This window comes from Marmota flaviventris, chromosome X (genome assembly GCF_047511675.1).
Source record: "Marmota flaviventris isolate mMarFla1 chromosome X, mMarFla1.hap1, whole genome shotgun sequence".
Classification (NCBI taxonomy): domain Eukaryota; kingdom Metazoa; phylum Chordata; class Mammalia; order Rodentia; family Sciuridae; genus Marmota; species Marmota flaviventris.
The window spans coordinates 13,810,701-13,834,535 of NC_092518.1; the positions used below are offsets into that span (position 1 = coordinate 13,810,701).

Consider the following 23,835-nt stretch of genomic DNA (forward strand, 5'->3'; position numbering starts at 1 on the left):
TACTTCTCCCTTCTTGGCTTTGAGCTCGGAGAGCAAGCCCACCTTGCTATGAATCATTCAGTACCTATCATGCATTTGGCACATCATAAGAACTCTATACATAAAATAAGAACTCTATACATGTTTGATCAAAGATTGGCTTAATATCATCTGACATATCTATAGGTGGAATACTATATAGCCATCACAAATCTTATTACTGAAAAAAGGACAATGAGAAGCTAATATTATGCATAAAAATAAAACTATAAATACTGAATGACCTTGATTATTAGAGACCCAAACAATTAAAGGCAGTTTCTGACTGAGATTGGGATCATTCCTGCCTTCTCTTTATATTTTTTGTTTTCTACTTTGGGCACAATATAATAGTAGCTTCACAATCAGAAAAAAATTGAACAAGTGACTGTGTTCTACATTTGAACTTACTGTAGTCATCACTCTGGTCCACTAGATGTTTTTAAAAGATGAGAGATTCATTGGTAAGGCTCTTGTTAATAGGCCCATCCTCAGCAATGTGAGGTGTCTGCTATTACCATGAAAGTTGTCACTTTGTTTTGTCTTATCATCCCATTCCAGATTCTCAGCACTAGATATATTGCTATGAGAGTAGGTAAAATCTACCTCCAGGCCTGAAGCTCCCTTTGATATGTCTCCCTCTTTCAATCCAGGTCCTTCTCCTCATTTCAGATTCACTTCCTCCAAGGAGATCAACCTGATTGAGAACAAACAATAACATTTTCCAAGTCCCGCTCCCAGGACTCAGGCAGGGGGATGGGTGGCCCTTTCATACAAGTGTCTAAAATACCTATTCATCTGTCTCCTTTCAGCATTCAATGGCAGAGCTTCAGCCCCAGCTAAATTATTGGTTCTCCAATTGAGTCTAAGAAATAATCATGTAGCTTAAAAAGAATCATTCCCATTTCTTAAGACAACTGTTTTTCTTTGGGGGAAATAATCCTGGAAATGTTATTATTTCTTCATGGTTTTTGTTTGTAATCCCAGTGGCTCAAGAGGATGAGGCAGGAGGATCACAAGTTCAAAACCATCCTCAGCAACTTAGTGATGCCCTTAGCAGCTTAATGAGACCCTGTTTCAAAATAAAAAGTATTAAGGCTGGGGATGTAGCTCAATGGGTAAAGCACCTCTGAGTTCATCCTCAGTACCAAAAGAATTGGTTTGCAAACCCCTTAAAACTTATGAAAATATAAAAAAATTTGCACTTTCAAGGCACCATTCTATCAAAGAGCTCAAAGCTTGCTAACAAAATTGAATTTTCTGGAGAACTAGGAACATAGGTGAAGGTTATTCTATAAGTTAATTAAACTTATTATATTACCCTTTAAAGAGATGGCACCATGAAACTGGTTCATCAGGAATTTAGCTTTTCTTTCTTTTTTTCCTCCTCAGAAAACTCTATCTACTAGATCACCTTGTTCTATTGTTTGGTTGAAATAAGTCATTACCTACTGCTCTAACAAGAAAAAAGGAACAGCACATTTTACTTTGAATTCCAAATTCATGAACATGATGAATACATACTACTGTTTGCATGAAGAGGCTGCCTCTGTGACCACTTCGCTTTGTGAAAGAGTGAAAAGGCATGAAATAACCCCCCCCCCTCTGGGGAACCTGCATGTTCTGCATGGGTTCTTGTTGGCTTCAGGTGTCACCTAAGCTGTATGGGATGGGGAACCAAGCCTCAGTGACCCTAAGGAAGGAACAAGGAAACAGGCAAGGTTCATCCCTTTAAGAGACTTGATCCCCCTTTCAGTCCTTTTGCCACTGTCATTTATTTATGGATGGGAGGGTTTTCTCTGCCTTGGCCCTTACCAAACCAAGTTTGGGAATAGCAGCTCAGTTCCCAGCCCTGGTCCTAAGAACCTAGCTTTCCCTCTGTTGAATGCCAAAATTAAGCATGCTGAACATCCATCACCCATGCATGTTTCTCTTTGTTCTGTTTCTCATTTGTACAAAATCAAAGGGAAATGCTTTTCACCAAGCCCTCTTGGTGCTGAAACATCTTAATATTAATCTGTGAAAAAAACAACTAGAGGAACAAACTTTAATCTTGGTGTGTGTGTGTGGGGGGGTTAGGACCATAATGACCCCAGGTTACAATACAAAAGCCTCTGTGACACCTGAGGATTATTTTTATACAGACCATGGCAACTCTGAACAATAAATTATACACCCTGCAGTTTTCCCATCAAGGAGCTGCTTATGAAAGGAAATAAACCTTGCCATTACTAACCAGAGATACACATGTGATGATAGATACAGGATGTCCTTATGGCAGAAAATGAATCATGTACTTGTGTGTGCTCCCTAGAGGGCCTTACATGAATAAAAGTGGCTTTACACAATTATTTGAATAATGATAATTTAATGATTTTTTTTACACTAAAAAAGAATGAAAACCTAACTAGCATTTTCTGCTTAGATAGGAATGTAAAATTGAACAATTTAAAAAATGGAATTCATAGGCACAGATTTTAATGGGTTATTTCATGTCTTCTAAGGACATTTCTATAAGAGTAATCAAATTGTGTAAAATGGAGAAAAAGGGTTTATGTTCCAAGAAACCATTCCTCTTGGGCCATGACAGCTTTGAACAAAAATATTTTCACAAAATTTCATTTTAATCATCTTCTTTTACAAAGCACAATACTTAAGACTTTTCTAAATACAACTTTAGAAAATGAAGCAAAAAAATAATCTCCATAGATGCTTGGTTGAGTCCATGCTGAATGCAAAAGAATTTTTTTTTTTTCAAAAGTGATACTTTCAAGCTTTTCAATATTCTTGATGGGTCCATTTTGCCAAGAGTAAAGATGGTGGCTGTGTGGCCAGTGGCTCATCCAGTTCCATGATGCAGAATCCTCTTGCTTGTTAGCCCAAGGGGCAGTAATGAAGCTGGATATGCCAACTTCTCTTTCTACAATCGCTTCTCCCTCTCTTTATACAAAGGAAGCCAATGGCCTCTGTGAGGAGAATACATCAGCTCTCTACATTCCAAGTTGCTAGTGCCCCATGAGGGTGCCCCAACATCTCAATTTAATTACTAACATTCCTATTCTGTATACACATTATATAAAACTATATCATCAGGGATTTTCTTGATGAGTAAATGAAAAATTCAAACACTGAAGAACCCAATCCTCTTTCTTATATTAGGTGGTGGGGAATCTCTGAAGGCTTCAAGTTTAATGCAGAAAAGCTTAGAACAGTCAAGGGGTACAGGAATGTTTTATGCTGCCGTGAGAAACTTGGTGCTTCTGGCTGCAAGCACACTGAGACCAAGACTGCTAAAAAGGCAATATATTCAGACATGGGAATAAAGGGTGTGAGGTTTCTTTCTTAACACACTCCCTTTCCTTAACTGTGTTCCTCCCTGCTCAGGAAGACCAGGGCATTGGGGCTTTGTAAATACTGAGAGGAAAGTAATGGCCTCAGTCAGAATGGATGAGTATCCAGGCAAGAGCAAGGCAAGGGAAGGGAGAGAGAAAGAGAAAGGAAGAGACATTTATGTGTTATACTTCCAATGATGAATAATGTGAGTTTTTGCATCATTCCTTCACTGTTATCAATTTTCATTTATCACGGCTACGTAAAATCTGTTAATGTTTCGTTGTTTCACTATAAAACTCAGGAATTAGGCAAAGCAGCTGCTTAGAAACACATCAAACATCTTTGGGGGCCATTAAGGGACCACATCCTCCATCTCTACCCCTGAATAATCGTGCAATACAGTATGCCCCTTATTTTCAGCTAAGGATGAGAAAACAGTTACATATTCTAAGGCTGAACTGTTCATGTGCTACAAAGATAAAGCAGATAAGCAAACATCACTTTCCTTAGGAAGGAAAAAGCAATTCCATAAATGCAAGAAAGATCCAATGGCTATACTTCAACAAGACCCTCCCTCCCATTCTCTTGGACTTGAGGAAGGGGTTACAAGTGAGCAAGGCAAATGACATTATGTGAATACAGTTTAAACAATAACACACACAGATAACCCAGTGCAGGAAATAATACAACTTTCCCCCCCTTGTTTTCATTTGCATTTTACTTTTATTTATTTTTGCTTTAATAATGCATATTCTGTTCACGCAAAAGGTGCAAAGGACAGGAAGCAGGGGTTTAACTTGGCTGATGAAAAATCAAGCAGGGATGACATTTCTAGTTTCATGAACAACCTAAAAGTAGGAGGAATTGAAAAAAGTCACAGCTGGTACCACAGAGCCCAACTTCTCAGCTATCTCCTCTTAGGACCTTTGGCTAGGGTGAGAGAAGCTGTGAAGACAGTGGCCTCTAGTGGACTTAGATAAGTGGCAGATTTTTCTTTCTTACTTTTTTTTTTTCTTTTTTTCTTTTTTTGAATCATGGTAGCTGCATCACAAAAGCTCCAATCAAGAGGGTGGTAAAAAGAAGGCACAGATCATTGCAAATACCAGATTTTCTCTCTCTCTTTTTTTTTTTTTGTAAATATACCATCATATATAAGCTAAAATTTCTCTTAGGGTGGCGGGGTCTGCTGGCAGGGGAAGGGATGGGTTGGATCTAAAATTGCATATGTAATAGAATCCTAAAGGGGAACACAAAGCGAGGCAGCTTTCACCTGAAGCCAAAGAATAAGACACTCGCTTCTGACTAGGTGTAGTACAAACACTAGGGGCATCAGTGACAAAACATGATTAAAAACTCATAAAATTATAAAGCTTGTAAACGAATAATCTGAAGTTACATTTTATTAATGGAAAATATCATCAAAATAGTACCACTATGGACTAAACTGCCTGAGTTTTCGTTTCGCATGAGATCTCAAGGTAGAAAAGCCTCTAGCACAATTTGCTCTAAGTCACAACCAGTGCCAGACCCAGGACTACACCATGGGGAAGATTCTCCTCTTGGATGGAATTTGTGTTGTGCTATCAAGACTTTTGTGCTAATCTTTCAAACAGGGACATGTTGAGGCAAACCTTTAATCTTTTGGCACAAGATTATTTTGGCTGGGGCAGAAAATTTGAGTCTTGGACTCAGGATGAATAATGAGACATCTCAGTTATCAAGTATTCATTTTGATTGAAGAGCTTTCTTTATGTCATTCACTTCCATCTATAAAAGGAAAAAAGAATCAAACAAAATTATAATGAATTGGCTGCTTTCATAAAAGTTGAAGACAATCAACCTGCTCAGTGGAAAGAAAATAATCAACCTGAGAATTTCAAAGGTGAAATGACATCTGAATGAAGAATCAATGACAGTGCTAGAAATGACATAAGCCTTAATAACAGGTACACAGGCACAATGCACTAGGAACAAAGTAGATGTTTTAATTCTTAGGCTACTTGGATCCAAAGTTTGTCAAAAGCAGCAAGGATTCCAGTTTCCTGACACACTGGACCATCTTACAGTGTCAGAAGGCAGCTTGATTGGCCCAAGGGGGTATGTGTAAGCACCTCCAAAGTAATGGTGAGTTTACCTATCCTTTCTTTGAATAGCATGTGTCTTCATCACTAAGGGCACCAACTAGATGAAAGTTGAGCATTGACCTTTGGTCAACTGGAATGCCCACATACTCTCCACCATTTGGTCATGGCATAGTTGAATCAGAGGCTAGAGGGGGACAGAGCTCAGATACCCTGGCAGGACTGATGTGACCACCAGAGAGAGAAGTAAAGAGATGAAGAGGAAGTGCCAAGTATGGACAGCTACGGTCTCTGAAGTCCCAGTGACCATATGATGGAAGCCAGATGGCAACGGGGCCTCCCCAGCTCCGTGTCCTCTGGCAGGTACTATGATGAAGTCTTCTGGAAACCAGAGGGAGTTTTTGAGAGAGGAGACACTTAAGATAAATTCCACATGAGAAGCCTCACTGGGGGGATGTTTACTGATGTTCCCCTTCCCCAAGACCTTCTGGAGTCCAGGAAAGGTTGGGTAGTAAGACTATACAATTCTAAGAAGATTGTCACAAAAAGTGCCTCTAAATCTGCAGAAAAGTAACAATCATTTATTTTAAAAATAAGGCCCTGATGGACCCACCTGCAACCGAAGCCGGATTTTCTTCTCTTCATCCAACTCTGACAGTAACTGCTTAATCTCTCGTCTGAAAAGCAGACGGCAATGGAATTAAACAAAAGCCCAATAAGAGACAAGAAACATCTTATTATCATTAAATCCATTTGTTCCTTTTACAAAGAAAATGTGGACCAAACAGATTTTCTTTGCATTATTATTGCTTAAGATTTGTTTCAGACAGAAAGGCTTGACATTATTTTGGGGCCACCAAAATATACAGCCTTCCAATGGCAAGTCTAGAAATGATCTTTGAGATTCCTTGGTCCAACCTTCTCCCAAAAGGAGAAGATGGGGAAACCGAGGCCCAGAGTGCCTACCCTGACTTGCCCAAAAACCAGACTCCAGGTATCCAGGCTCATATTCTGTCCTCTTCCCTCTAATTATTCCTTTGTAACAGAATACTGGTCTTCAAATATAATTACAAAATACCACTCCATCTATACTTCCTTCATTTTCTACAGAGTTTTAAATGAATAAAAAGTAACTAGTATGTTTTCACCGGGTTTTACAAAATCCTACAAATAGTAAGATTCAAAAACTTGGAGGTGAAATAACTGAATAAACAATGTGGCAAGCATGTTGGAAAGAAAGCAGACCTGAGTTAGGATACATGGCCTATACCTTTTCCAACCTTAAACAATGAAGTGGAATAAAACCAATCATCTTGCAAAATCATGGCTCTATACATGGGATACTGCAACCATCCAAACACTGGTCTGAGAGCTATGTCCTTTTTAAGATATCAAACACTTAATTCTATATGTACATTTCCATGAACTGGGTTGGAAACAGCACAGTAACAGTAGCAGTGATACTGCATTTGCTCATTTCAGGTAAATATCACAATGGTCACTGTACTTGGAACAGTACCCTAGCACGGCTATAACACATTATCTGACATTAACCAGTTGTGACTCACTGCTGTACTTATTCAAGTACACATTATGTATCCATATTTCAGTGGGAACCACCTAGGGCTTAGGAAAGAAGTAGAAGGTGAGATCCTAAATGAATGGCCCAATCTTAGGAAGACCATGTCAGGCAAAGCTAAGTCTGGGTAGGGGAAGTTAGCTGGAGAAATTGGTCCAAAGAAAATGACTCAGCCTTAAATTAATAAAAGTGGGTCTAGAAGGAAAAAGGAAGATGGGGAGTTGATGAAGAAAAGCCAGGGAAGAGTATGGAAGGTGAGCTTGCCTCTGAACACAGAGCACATTTGGGGATGGGGAGAGATGGCACAGACTTGAGGTGAATACTAAAAGCAAAGTGATACTAAGAGCTAAGCTAAGAAACTGGTGGGGACCCACTGACCCTAGGCATGAAGGACAGGCTGTAGAAGGTTATAGAAGGCTGCGAAAGGCAGGACTTGGAAAAGGGGCCATGGTGAGGTATTGATTCAAATGTTGGCTGGAGAAGGACCATTCTGGCTATTCACAGACTGCAAAGCATTTCAGCCATGTACATAGTAGCTCCCAGGCATCTCTTAGAGGATACAATGGGCCAAAACCTCGGATACAGGAGATTCTGACAACCAATGCTCTGGGATGTCTTGGGGCCATGGGGTCATTGCTAGGCAAGGGACACACATTGTCTGGACATGAATGGGGCTTTGGGTACCCAAACCTATAACCTCCAGAGCCAGATAGGAGCTGGGGACTTTACGGAGTTAGGGACAGCCTGGCTGGTCTTAGGAGACTCTCTTAAGTACCAACCTGCCAGTTCTTGATATTTATTCGATGAGTCTCCACTGGGCAGGAAGTTAGTCCAAGAGGCCCCAATTTCAACTGACATTACCCAACCTAAGTGGAACAGAACCTACTTAAAGTCACATTGCTCAAAGTGAGGGCTTTTGCCAGCCCCAGACTCCCTCCGAAGGGTGTGATTTCAGGTGTCTGGCCACATCTGCCCATGCATTTCCTGATCACAAGGCAGCCAGGCACCAGGGGACACATTGGGCTGACCCACTAGTCTGCAATGCATACTCACGAGTCTGCTGTTCCCTCTGCTAGAGTGCTATGCTCTTGGCAATCCTGGATCATCTTTTAAAATCCTACTTGGAAATGCTTCCTTGAGATGCCTGCCCCAGTTCCCTCAAGAAAGAGCAAACTGATCTCTTCTGAGCGTCAGTTTCCTCAGATAAGTGCCCCCTATATCTAATCCTTTTACCAGCTTTGACATTGCAAACAGCATCCTGGGTGATACTGATATATGACACTTTTTTTGCTCACAGGTCTCTCTCCTCATCCAAGTTCTCCCTGAGGATGAGAGACGTGGCAAGAGAGTCTGTGTAGGCACACATGGAGAAAGTACCCTACATCTCATAGTAAAAACATCTTGCTAAGTGAGAAGTCTCAGGTTTAATATTCCCTATATCTTCATATGTTATGGTTCCTCATATAGGCAAACTACTTCATCTGGCAGCTAAGTGAAGAAGTTGCAATTTTTCTGATGCTAGAGGAAAAGCTGGCTGTTGGGCTTATTTAATAAGTGGTATATGTACTGCTATAGCTTGCATCTTGAATGTTTCCCAAAGGCCCATGAGTTAAAGGTTTGGTTACCAGCCTGTGGTACTACCGGGAGGTGGTGGAATCTTTTGGAGGTGGGGTCTAATGGAAGGAAGTTAGGTCATTGGGGGTATGCCCTTGAAGGAGATACTGGGACTCTGGCCAACTCCTGTCTTTTCTTTTGCTTCCTGGATGCCATGAGGTGAGCAGTTTCTTCCATCACATAATGTCGTCATGTACTTCCTTGCCACAGGCCTGAAGGCAATGGGACCAAACAACCATGAACTGAAACCTTTGAAACTATGAGCTAAAATAATTCTTTCCTCTTTCTTTTAAATTTTACTTTTTAAAATATTTTTTTAGATATTGAGGGACCTTTATTTTTACTCATTTATTTATATGCAGGCTAAGAATCGAACCTAGTGCCTCACACATGCTAGGCAAGTGCTCTACCACTGAGCCACAACTCCAGCCCCAAGCCTTTCCTGTGTTAAGGTTGATTTTCTCAGGTATTTTGTCACAGTGATAGAAAGCTGACTAACACAGATATACTGTATTTTATAGGGGATTTCAAGAATTTTCTTTTTAGGAACCTGCTAAGGGTATCAGTCCTTGCCACAAACTCATTCTGTATCCCCGTGGCCAGCCTATGCCCTGCCTACACACAGAGACTGAACATAAAAACACACAGCATAATTTAAGTATAAATTAAGCCTCTTGGGGTTCACACACACTCCAACCACTGCTGCCATCATCAGGGGGAGATCTGGCTCACTCTTTGGGGCAGGATGGGACCCAGAATTTCAGACCCAGGTCCTGGCCTAGTGGAGGGCCATCTAGAAGCCATGTGCAAAGGGTCTCTGGGCACTCACTTCTGCTGGTCCTTCATGGTCTCAATGATGCTCCTTAGCTCGCGGACCTGTGTCCTTAGCTCCTCCACAGCCGCCTGGCTGCTGGCTACAGGCTCCATCTTTGGTTTTCCTTCTGTGCTGAACAGAGATGGGGAGTTGGCTCTGTGTCCAGCTGTTCCCAAAGAGGACGACAGTGGGGAGGATGCCACCGAGGATAGAGAGGCTGGTCCGCCGCCGCCTGCTGCCATGGTCCCTGGCTTGGGCGGCAGGGATGCCTTGTTGTCAGACACCTGTGATGAGGGAAGGTGAAGAGGCTTCAAAGAAAGGGATTTGTGAACTGCATCTCCTTGTTCTGGTGAGTCAACCTTCCTTCAACATCCCTGTTCCCACTTCCTTCTGCATAATTCACTTGTTTATTCCTTCATCCAGAAGCCACTAAGGGCTGATTTAGTGCAGGCCTGTCCCCAACCCAAGTGGGGGAATATGATCTTCTTTATGGATAGACAGTTTCTTACTGGTTTCATATACAATATAGAGATACCCAATTGCTTTCCAGGTATCACAAACTTTGAAAGTGAGCAAGACATTCGCCTGAGAAACCAGTGGAGTGCAGACAGACAAACAAATCAGTACACTGCAGATGAGAGGAAAGACTGCACAAGAAAGAGGAAGCACAGAGAGGTCCAGAAATTCATTTAAGAGGCAACCATCTCAGAAGGAAAGCAGCAGGAAGGAGCAGCTGACAGCCCCATATTGGAGGGGGCAGAAGAAAGAAGAGATGGTTGGAGAACGAAGATGTAGGAGGAGGGAAGGTCCTAGAAAAGGCCTTTCTTGTCTACACACAAGAAAGCAAAATGCATTCATGCTTAGTAGGTCACAGGGTGCAGGAGAGAGCTAGGGAGAGAGAACAAAGCTGGGGAGGGAGAAGGTGCTGGCTGAAAGGGCGAAAATGACTGGAGCCTGCTAAAGATTGCTGTGGACACAGAAGGGCCCGAGGGATGGCAGGAGCTGGAGAGAACTGCTGGGAGACTCACACAATGGAAGTCAGGAATAGTAAAGGTCTGACCTAGATAGTAGCCAAAAAGAATAGACAGATGTGGTAAAGTCAAGCACATCTAACAAAGCACCTGGTGTTGGGGTGGGTAGTAGGAGAGGCTGATGGAGTCCCAGTCCTCACAGAGGATATGCCCCTTGACCAGGGAGATGAGATACAGCCCAGAGGGTAAAAGAGGAAGTATGGATCAAGGGCCATAGGTGGGGAGGGAAGAACCAGGTATCAAGGTTGTCTCTTTCATAGAAGGAAGAGCCCATAGAAAGCCCAGATAATTATTTCCCTTTTAGACACATTGAATTTTAGGGGCCTGAGTGAGGGATGGCCACAAGGGGATGTGTCTGGTAGACACAGCCAGCAACTAAAAGAGTGAGTTGGGATAAAGGGAGTAGAAGCCATGGGGACAGATAAGACAGAGTTAGAAGAGAAGAGGCCCAATGGTGAAACCTAGGGAATGCCCAAGGTGAACAGGCAAGGAGAGAAGGGAGAGAGAACCCTTGACAACTGTGAAGAGTAGCAAGAGAGGGGATGAAGCAAGACCAGTAGAGGGACCTGGGTGATGGAAATCTCCTGGAGAAGTTTCTGAAAGGGGAAAAAATGGTTGAACAGTACATAAAGAGTGCTGAGAGGAAAACAGGAGAGCCCATTTGGTAGTGCAAGGGAGACAGTAACACAATGAAGGTAGATTAGCTTCTGAACGGGAGGCGAGAAGTTCTGGCCAGCAAGTTGAGGATTCTTCCCGGAAATGTGTTTGAGAAAGGAAGATAGGGTGGAGGGAGGAGGGCATAAACTTGTTCAGAAGCCTCAGGAGGAGACATGTTAAAGGAAAGGTTTTGCTTGTTTTCGGATATGGCTAAGACTATGAGCTGCGTGATATCTGGGGGGAAGAGTCAATGGAGGGTCAGGCTGAACATGGAGGAGAGAGGTGGGGGAAGCCTGATGGAAAAGTATCCTGAGAAAGCCAGGAGGGCACAGGACCTGGTACAGTCTTGGGAAGGTGAGGAGAGGAGAGAGGCACCTGGAAGGTCCAGGGTGGAGACACTGGCAAGGGGAAGTGAGTTGGTAGGCAGGTGGGGAGGAAGCAAAGTAAAGGGATAGGATGTTGGTAAGTGATAGAGCGGAAGCTGAGGCTGGTGGCGAAGCTTGGCACCACAGCCACGGGACTCCCTCCAACAGCAGGCACCCAGCCGGCCACCCCAGGGCATGTGCCAAGAAGGGGCTTGGCTGGCACAGCAGTGAGGAGGTAGAGTCTGGATTCAGGCTGTGCTAGAGGCAGAGACTGGAAAGAGTGAGCCAAAGCAGATGGGCCATCATTCCCAGCCTCTCTGCTCGCCTTTTCTCTGCCAAGTTACCATTGAGGAAAAGCGCTCTCTGCTGCCAGGCAGAGTGATCCGCCAGCCCGTGCTTTGTTGTTAGTAGGAGTTATAGTACGAGGGAAGAGGAACTGACATTTATGGAGTGCTGATCACATGCCGGACGTCAGCTCTACAATTTAAACAGGGATTAACTGGCACAAGCATTTCACCAAGCAGGAAACTGAGGTTTAGAGAGCTGGATGGGTAATTCCCCAAGTCTCACAGCTAATCACTGGCAGAACTGGGATTCAAGTCTGAAGATTTGTGCTCTCCTATTATTATTTTTTTGTTAACTATCTATTCTTGGGCTCATGCCCTCTTCCATTTTCTATCTTGCATCCTTTCGTACTTCTCACGACCTACGAATGCCCATTGACTTCAGGTATTCTTCAATCAATGCTTCTTTTGGCATTTCCTGTATGACTGGCTCTCGTGGCCCATTTCAACTAACAAGTGTTTTTAAAGCTCTCACAGAGTATAGGTCACCACATTCCCTGATAAAATTAGTTCAAGTGGAATTTCTAGAAGCATTGAAAAATACAACCTGACAACTCCAGGGAAGTGAAATAGGCTAATGGAATAGAATTGCAAATCAGAAACACAAAAAGCCATTATCCACCACTAGATGTCACTGTAGAGACACCCAGGGATGTCAGAGAAAACCAGAAAAGAAAAAGGGGTGGTGATGGTGGTGGGCTCTAAATTCAATTTCAGTAAATAGAATTCTTTATAAAGAAAGAATGCTTTGGTTTTGTGGATAGTTAAAATTGATCTGTTTCATAGGATCATGTTTTGCTTACTGTAACAGATTTTAAGGAAAAAAATACATGTAAATTCTTAAATCTATGAAAAGTGGTTAAGTGCCTCTAGGTTCAATCCTTGTACTCCCCCCCACCAAAAAAAAATCCGTGAGAAGAAAAACCCCACATAATCTTTGACTTCTTGGGCTATTTCCTGCTTCAAAAGACTAGTTCTCTACTTTTAGACAGTAAGAGATTGCTAATGTTCTGAGAAAATAATCCCAAATGACTGTTTTTTTTAAAGTAACAGAAAATGGAATTTTTAAATCTTGGTTCATATTCATAGGCAGAACAGAGATTGTATAGGGTGCTTACTCTTCAAAAGTTGCATGGAGTAGCTAACAATGTCTTTTTGTGTGTGTGATTCTGGGGATGGAACCCTGAGCCTTGTGTATGCTAGGCAGATGCTCCACCACTGAGTTACACCCTCAGATATCCCTCTTTTTTTGAGTCGAGGTCTTGCTATGTTGCCCAGGCTGGCCTCCAACTCTGAGGCTTAAGTGATCTTCCTGTCATAGCTTCCCAAGATCCTAATACTACAGGCACATACCACTGTGCCTAGCTATGTCGTCTTCTTTATTTCTCACAAATAATTTACTGTCCTTACTAATCCCTGGGATCCCTGGGCATGCAATGCAATTAAAATATTTTAGATTATAAATGTATTCTAGAATATGAATCAAATCAGCTTTAAGAGGCCATATTATGGCTGGGTACAGTGGTGCACGCCTGTAATCCCAGTGGCTTGAGAGGCCGAGACAGAAGGATCACGAGTTCAAAACCAGACTTAGAAAAAGTGAGGCACTAAGCAACTCAGTGAGACCTTGTCTCTAAATAAAATACAAAATAGGGTTGGGGTTCAGTAGTCAAGTGCCCCTAAATTCAATCCCTGGTAAAAAAAAAAAAAAAAAAAAAAAAAAAACTTCTAATTATAATTTTTGGCCAGCTCTGAACATAAAAGATAAGATCTGTGAGAAGAAGAACACAACATTTAATATTTACTGTAGTCTCTCTAGAAACCTGAAGGCTTTTAAAGTTGTTTTGGTTGTAAGGGCATTTGTGATTGTGTGTGTATGACAATTTGAAAAGGGGTTCCGCTACAAGAGAAAATGTAGTAAATAAATCGCTGAATTTGAGCTCACTGATTCTGCCCAGTTTGGGACACTTTGTGCAACATGCCTCAGAGACTTTGATGACTATAGTAATCACTGTTACTAAAGAATGACAAACACCTGCGACTGTCTGTTTATCCTGCTTTGGTTTATAACCCATCGTTAGTGCATGCATGAAAGGGCAGGGACACCTCACCCTGGCTGGTCACTCACTTGGGATATGGTAACAGTCTTTGAAGTCTTCTTTGACACGTCTACTCCTCTGTGCGCAAGCGAAATGTGTTCCTCTTTATCTTCTTCGGGACTTGGGGAGTCAAAGATATCGGGGCTTGAAAGGGAGGACTGGATAAAGCCAAAAGAAAATGCTTTTGTCAGAATCATACCTTAGCTGACAGCTTTCGTTAATATGATGCTGTATGCTTTTCAAAGCACTTGATGCTTCTATTTTCTCTGTCTCCCCACTAAAACCCTGTGAGGCAGAGAGTGCTAATATCTATGTACAAGAGATAATAAGAGCTGATTATTGGCAGGTCTGAGACCAAGAAACAAGATTTCCTAAGCCAGGATCTCTACCCCAATGCCAATCAATCACTTCATCCACACAAGCAGCCATTGTCCATCTTTTCCTGCTCCCTCCTTTCTCCAAACATTTGCTACTATGTGTCCAGCACAGAGCTTGGTACTGTAGACTTAATGGTGACATGGCATACACAATCCCTGCCCTCACAAGGCTCTCAGCCTGGTGGGGAAGAACCCACAGTCAACAGAAGGCTGCCTCTCATGCTCCTCTCCTCCATCCTTTCTTATCCTTTTCCTCAACCCTTTATCAGGATCACTAAATCTACTACACTGAAGTGCCCTAAAGGACTTATCTGAGAGGAGACCATTTCTAAAGGCAAGGGACCACCAGGCCTGTGGTCCTGAGTTATGGTTTGGAGGTGTCTCCCAAAAGCTCCTTTGTTAATACAGGAAGATTCAGAGGTAAAAAAAAGATTAGATCATGAGAGCTATGACCTAATCAGTCCATCCTCAGTTGAAGAGACTGACTGGGTGGTTAACTGTAGGCAGATGGGCTGTGGCTGGAGGAGGCAGGTTACTGGGGCATGCCCTGCAAGGGTGCATCTCCCTATAGTCCCTCTACTTCCTTTCCACCATGAGATGAACTTTCTTCTGCTGCCTTTCCACCATGATGCTCTTCTTCACCTTGGGCCTAGAACAATGAAGCCGGTCCACCATGGACTAAACCTCTAAAACCATGAGCCAAAATGAACTTTCCCTCCTCTAAGTTGTTCTTATTGGGTTTGTCACAGTGATGAAAAACTAACACATCCGGTGAGCAGAGTTTCTGCAGGCCTTGAGCACAGCCCTGCCTGCTAGCACAACAAGCCCATTTCTTCTTTGGTAGCTGCAGCTAAATCTTTGCCCTCATTACTGTCGCCAGTTGTTATCCATTTTGAAGTCTGTATTTACTAAAGTATGTTTACAGAATGGAGCATCTTTGGGTAAAATATGAGACAACATCCCCTGCCCTTTCTGCCTCATTGTGAGGATCATTGTGAAGATCGAAAAGCAGATGAATGGGGACCAATTCACCAGAATTCACTTGGTCAGAAATGATTCTTGAGCTATTTTAGAACAAAGCAAATGAAAATTAAAATTCCCATAGCAAGGAATCTTTTAAAATAAAGAATCTTCCAGAGATATCTTGGGGTGAGCTCATATTCAGCCTTATCCCTCTGCCTTCTATCCCTGTGGTAAAAAAAAATCCTTTTCAGAATCACCATTTAAAGTCATTATAGAAAAATTATGCCTGTAAATATTGTTTGTTTTCTTCTGTTTACTTACTAAGGCAGAAACTTAATATATTTTAGGGAATTTTTAAGGAAAGTTTGTGCTTTAAGAGATCTTACTTGTTAATCTTCATTTAATCTGAAAATCCAATTACCTAAAATAACACCCCCAACCAAGCTTTCTTATTAATCTAGGCTTAACTGCTTAACTACCACACAATGCCTGGATCCTTTAATTTTGAGATTTTATTCAAAAAGCCTGTTTCTTCCTATATAACCTGTGTTGCACAAGCTGCCAATCAAACCTTGCTCTTTGAATCCTATAAACATAAATAGCTTCAATTAGGATGAACGGCCGCAGGCTGGGGAACCATGACAGGCACATTTCCTCAATCATTCCCCTAGTGGCATTTTAGCAATATGTCCCTATCCACCGATTCCAATTTGCTATGGAAAACCCACAAGGGCTAACTGTAAGAAGAGTAAATAGGAATTCAATGTATACATCCAAATGGGGGCAGATGGGAATGAAGGGAAGAGAACATGGTCACTATAATTCATTAAAGCACAAATGTATCCTGTTGTCATAAGTCCATAAGCAGAATCACTCCCTATAAAATGTCAAGTTTTGAGTCACTGTGCTATAAGCTTTCTGCAGGCAGTAGCTGTGTAGTTCTCATTCCCAGTTAGATCCTTGGTACCTGGCACAGTATCTGGTCCACATGGGATAGATGTCTATAAACATCTGTTGCATGAATGAACAACTGTATAGTTTAAAAGTGGGAGGGATGAGATGCCTTAACTTTGTCCCAAAAGTACACACAACTCCCAGGCAGGGGATGCATGGACTGAGGTGAAGATGGTAATTCAAATCTGTTATTTAATTCTGGAAGCCACAGGGCTCTCTAGACCTTGAAAAGTTGGAGAGAAACTGGAAAGAAAATAAAAATGATGAAGGATTTATAGAGAAGGTGGAAGAGAGAGGACTGAGAAACTGAAATGGAAAGATGCTAAGAAGCAATGAAATAGACTGTGTGTACGTGCATGTTGAGGTGGGGTGTGAAGAGAGAGAAGGAAAGGAAGAGAGGAAAGAAGGCGGCATTGCCACAGAACTCTACAGAACAGTGAAAAAGGAAGCCGCTTTTTCAAGTCTTTCTCTCAAAAAGGTGTCAATGCAAAGTTAGGTTTGTTTCATACAAAGAGGACAAATAGGATGATTTAAACCACACTTACAGACTCAGTAGATATGAGAGAAGAGGCTCAAAGGAAGTGGCATTCTTTTTCTTCTAAATGGTGACAGCTTATGAGGGATTAGTGATGAGGTGAGAAGAGAAAGTGTCCTGGGAAACCTACGAAAGGTTAATTCCTTGGTGTATCTAGGTGGAGGTTATAAGACCTTAGAGCTGCAAGAACAAGGCAATGTGATAATTAGAGATAGATTAGACAGACAGACAGACAGATAGACAGATGACAGATCGAACGAACACACACACACACATACTGCTTACGGAAGGTATTTTTAATCTTTGTGGAAGGGAAATTTACAAACTATGGCAAAAGCAAACTATGCATTTCCTTTTGACCTAATTTCACAAAATTTGTGCCTAATGAATAATTTGGGAGCAGCACCAAGATTATTCCACAGAACCAGAAACAACATACATATCCAGTAATAGTACACTGGTTTAACTGTCATATACTCACACATTAGAAGAGTAGGCAGCCATTAAATGTGTTGTTCTGGAAGAAGGGGCAATGATTGGGGAGAAAGGTGTGCAATTTAAGGTGGAGAAAGCAAGGTCCAAAACAATATATACTATATAATCTCCATTTTTGAAGAAATAATTTTATATATACAAAATAGAAATTAAAAAAATAAGGATATATAGTAAGAGGTTAATAGTTTTTTGTTTTAGGGGAAGGATTACAAGTTTACTTTCTTTATAAATCATGTTCTTAAAAATCTGGTCTAAGTAACAGGTTTGCAATGAGAAGTTATTCCAAATGACCAAAACAAAAAATTTCTGTGGGTTATCATGTTTGTTCTGATTGGCGTCTTCTACATAACCAGCTGCCTCATAAGTCTAAAAACAATTTTCTGAAGGTCCACATGCTATTCCATGGAAGGGTGAAGATGACAGAGCTTTGGGAGACAAAGGCTACTGCCTAGCACTGTATAGCGGCAGATCTTTATTTAGTAAATCTTTTGTCTTGTTTATGAACCACACCAGCCTCATTTTCCTTTTCCCACCATAAAACATGACATTTTTCTTACCAATTTCATTTCAGGTTCAAGCAAGAATCAGTCTAGAAGGAAAGAGAGGGAAAGTGGGAGGGAAGAGGGTGTGCCACCTTGCTGGCAGAAACACAAAGAACAAATAGAAATACTGCTTGATTCAAGAAGACTTTTAAATCACATTTAGTTGGCAGTGTATCTCATGGCCTCCCTCTCCTCGGGTGTCTCCAATCAGCCATTTGCAGAAGAGTCCTTGGCGAGAATCTCTAATGTTTCCTGCTTTTCAGCTGTAGAGAAGCAAGGAGACCTGAGGAGGAAACACTTACAGATGTGAGCGACTGGGATGGGGGCCGCCTCCCTGTAGCTTTTGGTCTGCTTGTGGTTGGGTGACTGAGTTTCTCAGTAGAGGATACCACGGAGTCAAAACCTTCTAGGTCTAAAACAAAAATAAAATCAATTGTTACAGGGAAAAACAGGAGTGAGAAAGGCTTTTACATTATGTCACAAGTACCTCTTAATAATCGTCCTTTCCATCTGGGTTATCCTTTATCTTTTACAAAGGCTATTTACATCCTTTGGCCATTCAATAAATATGATTCAAACTGAATGAAACAATCATTTCCTTCTTAGTTTCACAAGCTAGCAAGCAGGAGAAAGAAACATGAATTTTTCTTTTTCCCTTCAACAACTACATCCATAAATCTTTAAAAAGCTATAAAAAGAAGATTAAAGGAGGAATTCTCTTTTTCCACAAATCCAAGTCCATTTTAGTGGATAAAAACATTCTTGCAGTCTCAACACAAAAGGCAGTTATCACACAAGGTACAATACCCACAGGCAAATGAATGCTGGTCATTGATTCTAAAGGACAAGAGGGAGCAGGCTCCTCCTCTGCTTGATAATCAGTAGTCTGATTATCAGCTGTCACCCTGATGTTGGTCTGTAAACTCCTTAGAGAGAAGACCAAACTTCTACTTCTCCAAATAACTCACAGATCCCAACCCCATTCTGTTTTCAGAGTCATTATTATCTTCTACAGTTGTCAGTCTGTTCATCCATTCATTCCCTTGTCATTGAGCAACTACTCTGTCACCCAGAGCAAAAGATCCTGAGGCTACACCAGTGAACATGGCAGAAATGGGCCCTGCCTTTGGAGAGCTTACATCCCAGTGACTGATGCTCAGAGAAACAGAAGATCATTCATGTGTCTAACACATGTCCGGAGGGAGGCCTTTGACTAGACTTTGCCAACCTCTTGAATGAATGATCATACCAATGGGTTACCCAGTTCTGTAGAGTTCTGGGGATCTACAAACCAAGTACAGATGTGTGTGGGATGCTCAGAGGAATGGCTAACAGAAAGGGGCTGACCCTGAGCACCATTATTGCTGTTGACTAGGACAATACCATTTCTTTGCCACAAGTAGACTGTGTTTTAAATGCTATGGCATACATGACCTTCCCAAACCATTCCCCACTCTCCTTTCTAATACAGCCCCACTTTTGTTTTAGGACAATGTGCTCAGTCCTATGACTGGTCTAGAGACAGCTATGTAGCCCAATTTGGGTCACTGGGAAATAATGGTAAGTCTACTGAGCTTCTAGGAAAGAGATTTCCTCTCTGTTTAGAAAGGGATGAGTGAGAAGAAGGTCTTTTGTGTTATATCCCTCTGCCTTCTGACTTGGGAAGCTGTTCGGCGAGGAGAGGATGCCTGGAGTTATAGCAGCCAACTTAGGGACCACAAGAGGAGGCATGGCCATGAGGGGAGATCTTGAAGATGGAAGAGTCGAAAAATGGAAAGAGCTTGGGTAACTGACAACCTCAATGACCTGCCCACCAACCACGGAATGACCAAGTGCCTAGACTTCTTGTCATGTGATTTTTAACAAACCCTTATTATTTTGGTGAATTTTTATCAGATATTCTGTATTTGCAGCTGAAAGTATCCTAACTGCCATAACTGCAAATATGCTGTCTCAGGGCAGAGAAGTTAAAAATAAAATTATGTGTGCCCCCCCATATTTGGGGGAGAACTTTTTTGCTGATGATTATAATAAATAGTTAGGCTGTGTGACAGCTTACTCTATTAATGAACAGGCAGGTGTTATTTGTAAACTATTTCCTTTAGTGGACTATGCAAAACTGAGCACAAGGCAATGGTCAGGAGAAGCCATTAAAATATACCTGGGATTATATTAAGTGACATTATTCTAGCACCTGGTTAATGAATAATAACTCAATTAATTACTCTTATCAGGGCAAGATAAAAATAATCAAAGGTTAACCATCTGCAAAGACAGCTTGAAGAAAATCATCCATGATTTTCTGGAAGCCAAGCAGAAGCCCATTAGTATTTAGCACCTAGGTGAGAGTCATAAAGGGACCCACTTCTCCAGCCAGCTCCATGGGGTGCCATGAAGATCTGGGTCAGGGGAGGAGCTGGCTCACTAGACTGGTCCCTTTCAGGGGCCTTCCCTTTAAACAATCTTATTTTCTTAACAGGTTCTCCTTCAGATTCTACCCTTACCTCTACCAACTCCCTGTTGTCTGAAATGGAAATTTCCCATTACACAGGTGGATTGATGCAAAAGGCCATTACTGACATTAATATTCTTCAATCTTTCTATTTAGTTAGTTTTTTAATCAGTGCATTATAGTTATACATAATAGTGGGGTTTATTTTGACACAGTTATACATACATGGAATATAATTTGCTCCATTTCAATTCCTAGGACTTCTACCCCCCGCCCCTTTCCTTTACTCTATTGAGCTTCCTTCTATTTATTTATTGGTTTGTTTTATTTTTCACTTTTAGTGCATTATAATTATACATAATAGTGGAGTTCATTTAGACATAGTATTAAAGCATTTAGATATATACATAGAGAGAATTCATTGTGATATATTAACACATGTACATAGCATAATTTGGTCAATTTCATTCCACAGTTCCTTCCCCTTTCCTATCCTTCCTCTCTTCCCCTCCCTCACTCTTTGAAATTAGTTTTTCTCTGATCACAAAAGTAATACATACTCAATACCTGATTTTTTTTAAAAAAAGAAGTGAAGTTGTTAACAACAAAAGAAGGTCAACTATAATCGTATCACATTGGGACAACTACTATTTTTTGGTATATATTCCTCTAGGACTTTATAAAATAGAGAGCATAGCTCATATCATATGTAATATTGCATTCTGCTTATTTCACTTACCTTTATATGCTATGTCTCTAAAAAAATCTTCACAAATATTTTGATCATTGTAATAATCTATAGCAGTGCTACTCATCATTTATTTACTCAATGCCGCATCGATGGATAATTAGTGTCCAAATCATTCCCCCTCTTATGTTTTGCTATTACAGAAAACTGCTGCACAAATATCCTTGCATGTACTCTACATACAATGAGTTTAGCAGGTTATCTATGAAGATCCCTGGCCGCTCTGGGGAAAAGGGAGTAAGGCCCAAGACAGGGTGGTTTGCTGGTGGGGGTAAAGGTGGTTGGGGAGGGCAGGTAGCACAATGGAAAGAGGAAGCCTGGGGCAGGGGAGAGGACAAGATTGAAGAGAAAGCCTGAGGAGCAGATGCTGAGCAGACAGACAGCAGAGGAGGTAGAAGAAAAGGCTGTATAAAAGTTCCAATGAATAGGTCATAGCCAAGGGTCTTGGCTGGGGGCTCTTGGGACTGAGCTGGACAAGCTAGATCATCACCCTATCCAAGAAACTAAAACAAGCTTTGGAGGCAAATACTGAGCAGGGTAAAGTGATTAAAGAACAATTAAAGATTAATGAACTGTTTCTCCATCTTGGCTGCACAGCAGACTTACCTGGAAAATTAAACACCCCACCTCCCCCCCACACACACACATACCCCTTGTCTCTAAATCCTATTCCTCGATTGATTCAACTGGTCTGGCGTACAGCCTGGGTATGGGTAGGTTTAAGTTTCCCCAGGTGATACGAACCATAGCAAAGTGTGAAAAGCACTGCTGTAGCAGAGGTGGGGGCTTAGAGGAGGAAGGGATAAGGAAGGATTTGACCAAGTGGAGGTATGGAGAGGGGAGGCCACCGGGTGAATGGTGGAACATTCTAGGGTGTTCCCAGTGAGTGAAGAGCCTTCTGGGAAAAATTGTAGGGGGTAATCTCATCATTATGATGGGTCTTCCAATGTCAGGCTGAGGAGTGCTGGCCTGATTTGGGGGGGTGACATAGTTCCTGGAGCACTGGATGAAAGTGGTGGCTAAAAGCTCAGGTGATTGGCAACAGGTCAGGCACACGGCAGCTGAAGAGAGGAGTAGACCCAGCAAGCAGAATAGCATGGGACAAGGACATCAGAGTGAGGGGAACAGATGGGACAGTCTCAGGCCCACCTTGGGTTGGGCTTGGCATGTCCACTGGCACATAGGGATGGCCAAGTTCACATCAGGAAACTTTTGCTTCAACTCTATGGAGGACAGCCTCTTCACTCCCCACCCACCCTTCTCAGCCTACTCAAATAATTAAGTCCACCTGGGAGCTTAGGGTTTGACAATGTTTGAGGTGGCATTATATAATAAATTATGCTTTCAGAATGACTCAGAGGCATGGTGTCTATCACCCACACTTAAGCTGTGAGCCCCAGGAGGACAGGAACTTATCTTTGCATTCTCAAAGTCTAGCTCATTCCTGAGGGGAAAAACACCCGGATATTCTGTTAGCGAAGGAATGAAAGAATAAATGAACAAATCATCTCAGGAAAAGCTCTTAGTCTAGGAGTATAGCTTAGAGAGGTGGCTCCTAGTGGGACATGAGGCAGAAGTGCCAGGGCAGAAGGCAGCATTCTGTGCCATGGCTCCAGGGAAAGCTTGGCTGCCCATTTCACTTTATTGGCTAAGGTCTGCACTAAATAGACCCATGCATGTTGGCACCTGGCCACACTTAGCAAGCATCTCCAAGACAGATGGCTGAGATGACTGCCTCATTTCTGTCATTGAGAGTAAGAGGAGGGTCAGACTCCCTCAGGAGGAGCCTCTCTTAGCCTCTTAATGAACATTTCTACCAAGTTTAACTTTCTACATTTTTAGCTTTAAAGAGCATTTTTTTTTTGAAACAAGAACCAAACTGAACTGCCATAAAGACAAAGATGTAGGCTGTGGATGTCACTCAGTGGTAGAATTTGCCTGGCATGCATGAGGCTTTGGGTTTGATCCCCAGCCCCACAACAAAATAAAACAAGACAAAAAATCATGCACCACATATGAGGTCACTTGCTGAAAAAGGAACCTCATGTTATACTTCCACAGACCACAAACTGCAACATAATTCTGCTTTCTGACAGTAAAGGGGACAAACTCTTCAATGCTGTCACATAACTTTTCAGTGGCCCAGAGCATGCTCCTCATGACTGCGGCCATGGCAGCTGTGATTAAGGTAGAATTTCCATGACTAACTCATTGTGGTGCGAAGAAAATGTCCCAATTTTCATGGCGGGTTTTGAAATGAATCAAGTTGAAACTTGATATAAGCTTTTCTCAGCCTAGCTGGGAATTTTTCCTCCTAATAGAAAATGGTTTTAATGCCCATAAACTAGTCCAAAACTATTAAACTGGCAAGTGCTGGGGCATTTTTTAAAAGTTTCATAAGGATGAGAGGCTCTTGGCTCTTGTGACAGTTGGAAGAAAACCCCTCTACAGACATATGGGGATAATTGATGTTGGACATGATAGAATCAACTTGGAAAAGGCCCTTGACTCTTCATGGCACAAAGAATTGCCCATTTTCCAGGAACTTCAGTCACGCCCTATTTAGTTCAATTAGAAAATGTAGCCTCATTTTCCATGGATGGGAGGAATGGTACTAGTGACCACAGGTGACCCAGAGTATATCCACTGAAAACTCAGAGGAGGAACAGTCAAAAGTCTGAGACAAGTCAGCTGTCACCAATGGAACTGTTTGGGAGCTCTTAAATGGCCCTGTTGATTCATTATAGCTCACAGCTCTGGACTTGAAAAGGAGCCCTTGGACGGAAGTTTGTTACATTTGAAGCCTGGCAACATCACTACCTCCCAATAATTCT

The 23,835-nt window shown here is 41.9% G+C and overlaps 1 protein-coding gene across 8 annotated transcripts in view; it reads right to left on the bottom strand.

Moving 5' to 3' along the window:
* Positions 1 to 2,609: 2,609 nt before the first annotated feature.
* The window catches only part of Sh3kbp1 (SH3 domain containing kinase binding protein 1), a 331,887-nt gene continuing 310,661 nt past the window's right edge, over positions 2,610 to 23,835 (bottom strand). For 6 of the 8 annotated variants that reach the window (XM_071606250.1, XM_071606248.1, XM_071606252.1 and 3 more), the window contains 5 exons: positions 18,104 to 18,213; positions 13,965 to 14,093; positions 9,455 to 9,723; positions 6,046 to 6,109; positions 2,610 to 5,118 (listed from right to left, as the gene is read on the bottom strand). In XM_071606250.1, coding sequence (XP_071462351.1) covers positions 5,077 to 5,118; positions 6,046 to 6,109; positions 9,455 to 9,723; positions 13,965 to 14,093; positions 18,104 to 18,213 — 614 coding nt within the window. In that variant the 3' untranslated portion in view covers positions 2,610 to 5,076. The remainder of the gene's footprint in view (positions 5,119 to 6,045; positions 6,110 to 9,454; positions 9,724 to 13,964; positions 14,094 to 18,103; positions 18,214 to 23,835) is intronic. The other 2 variants (XM_071606251.1, XM_071606256.1) reach the window with 1 other exon arrangement.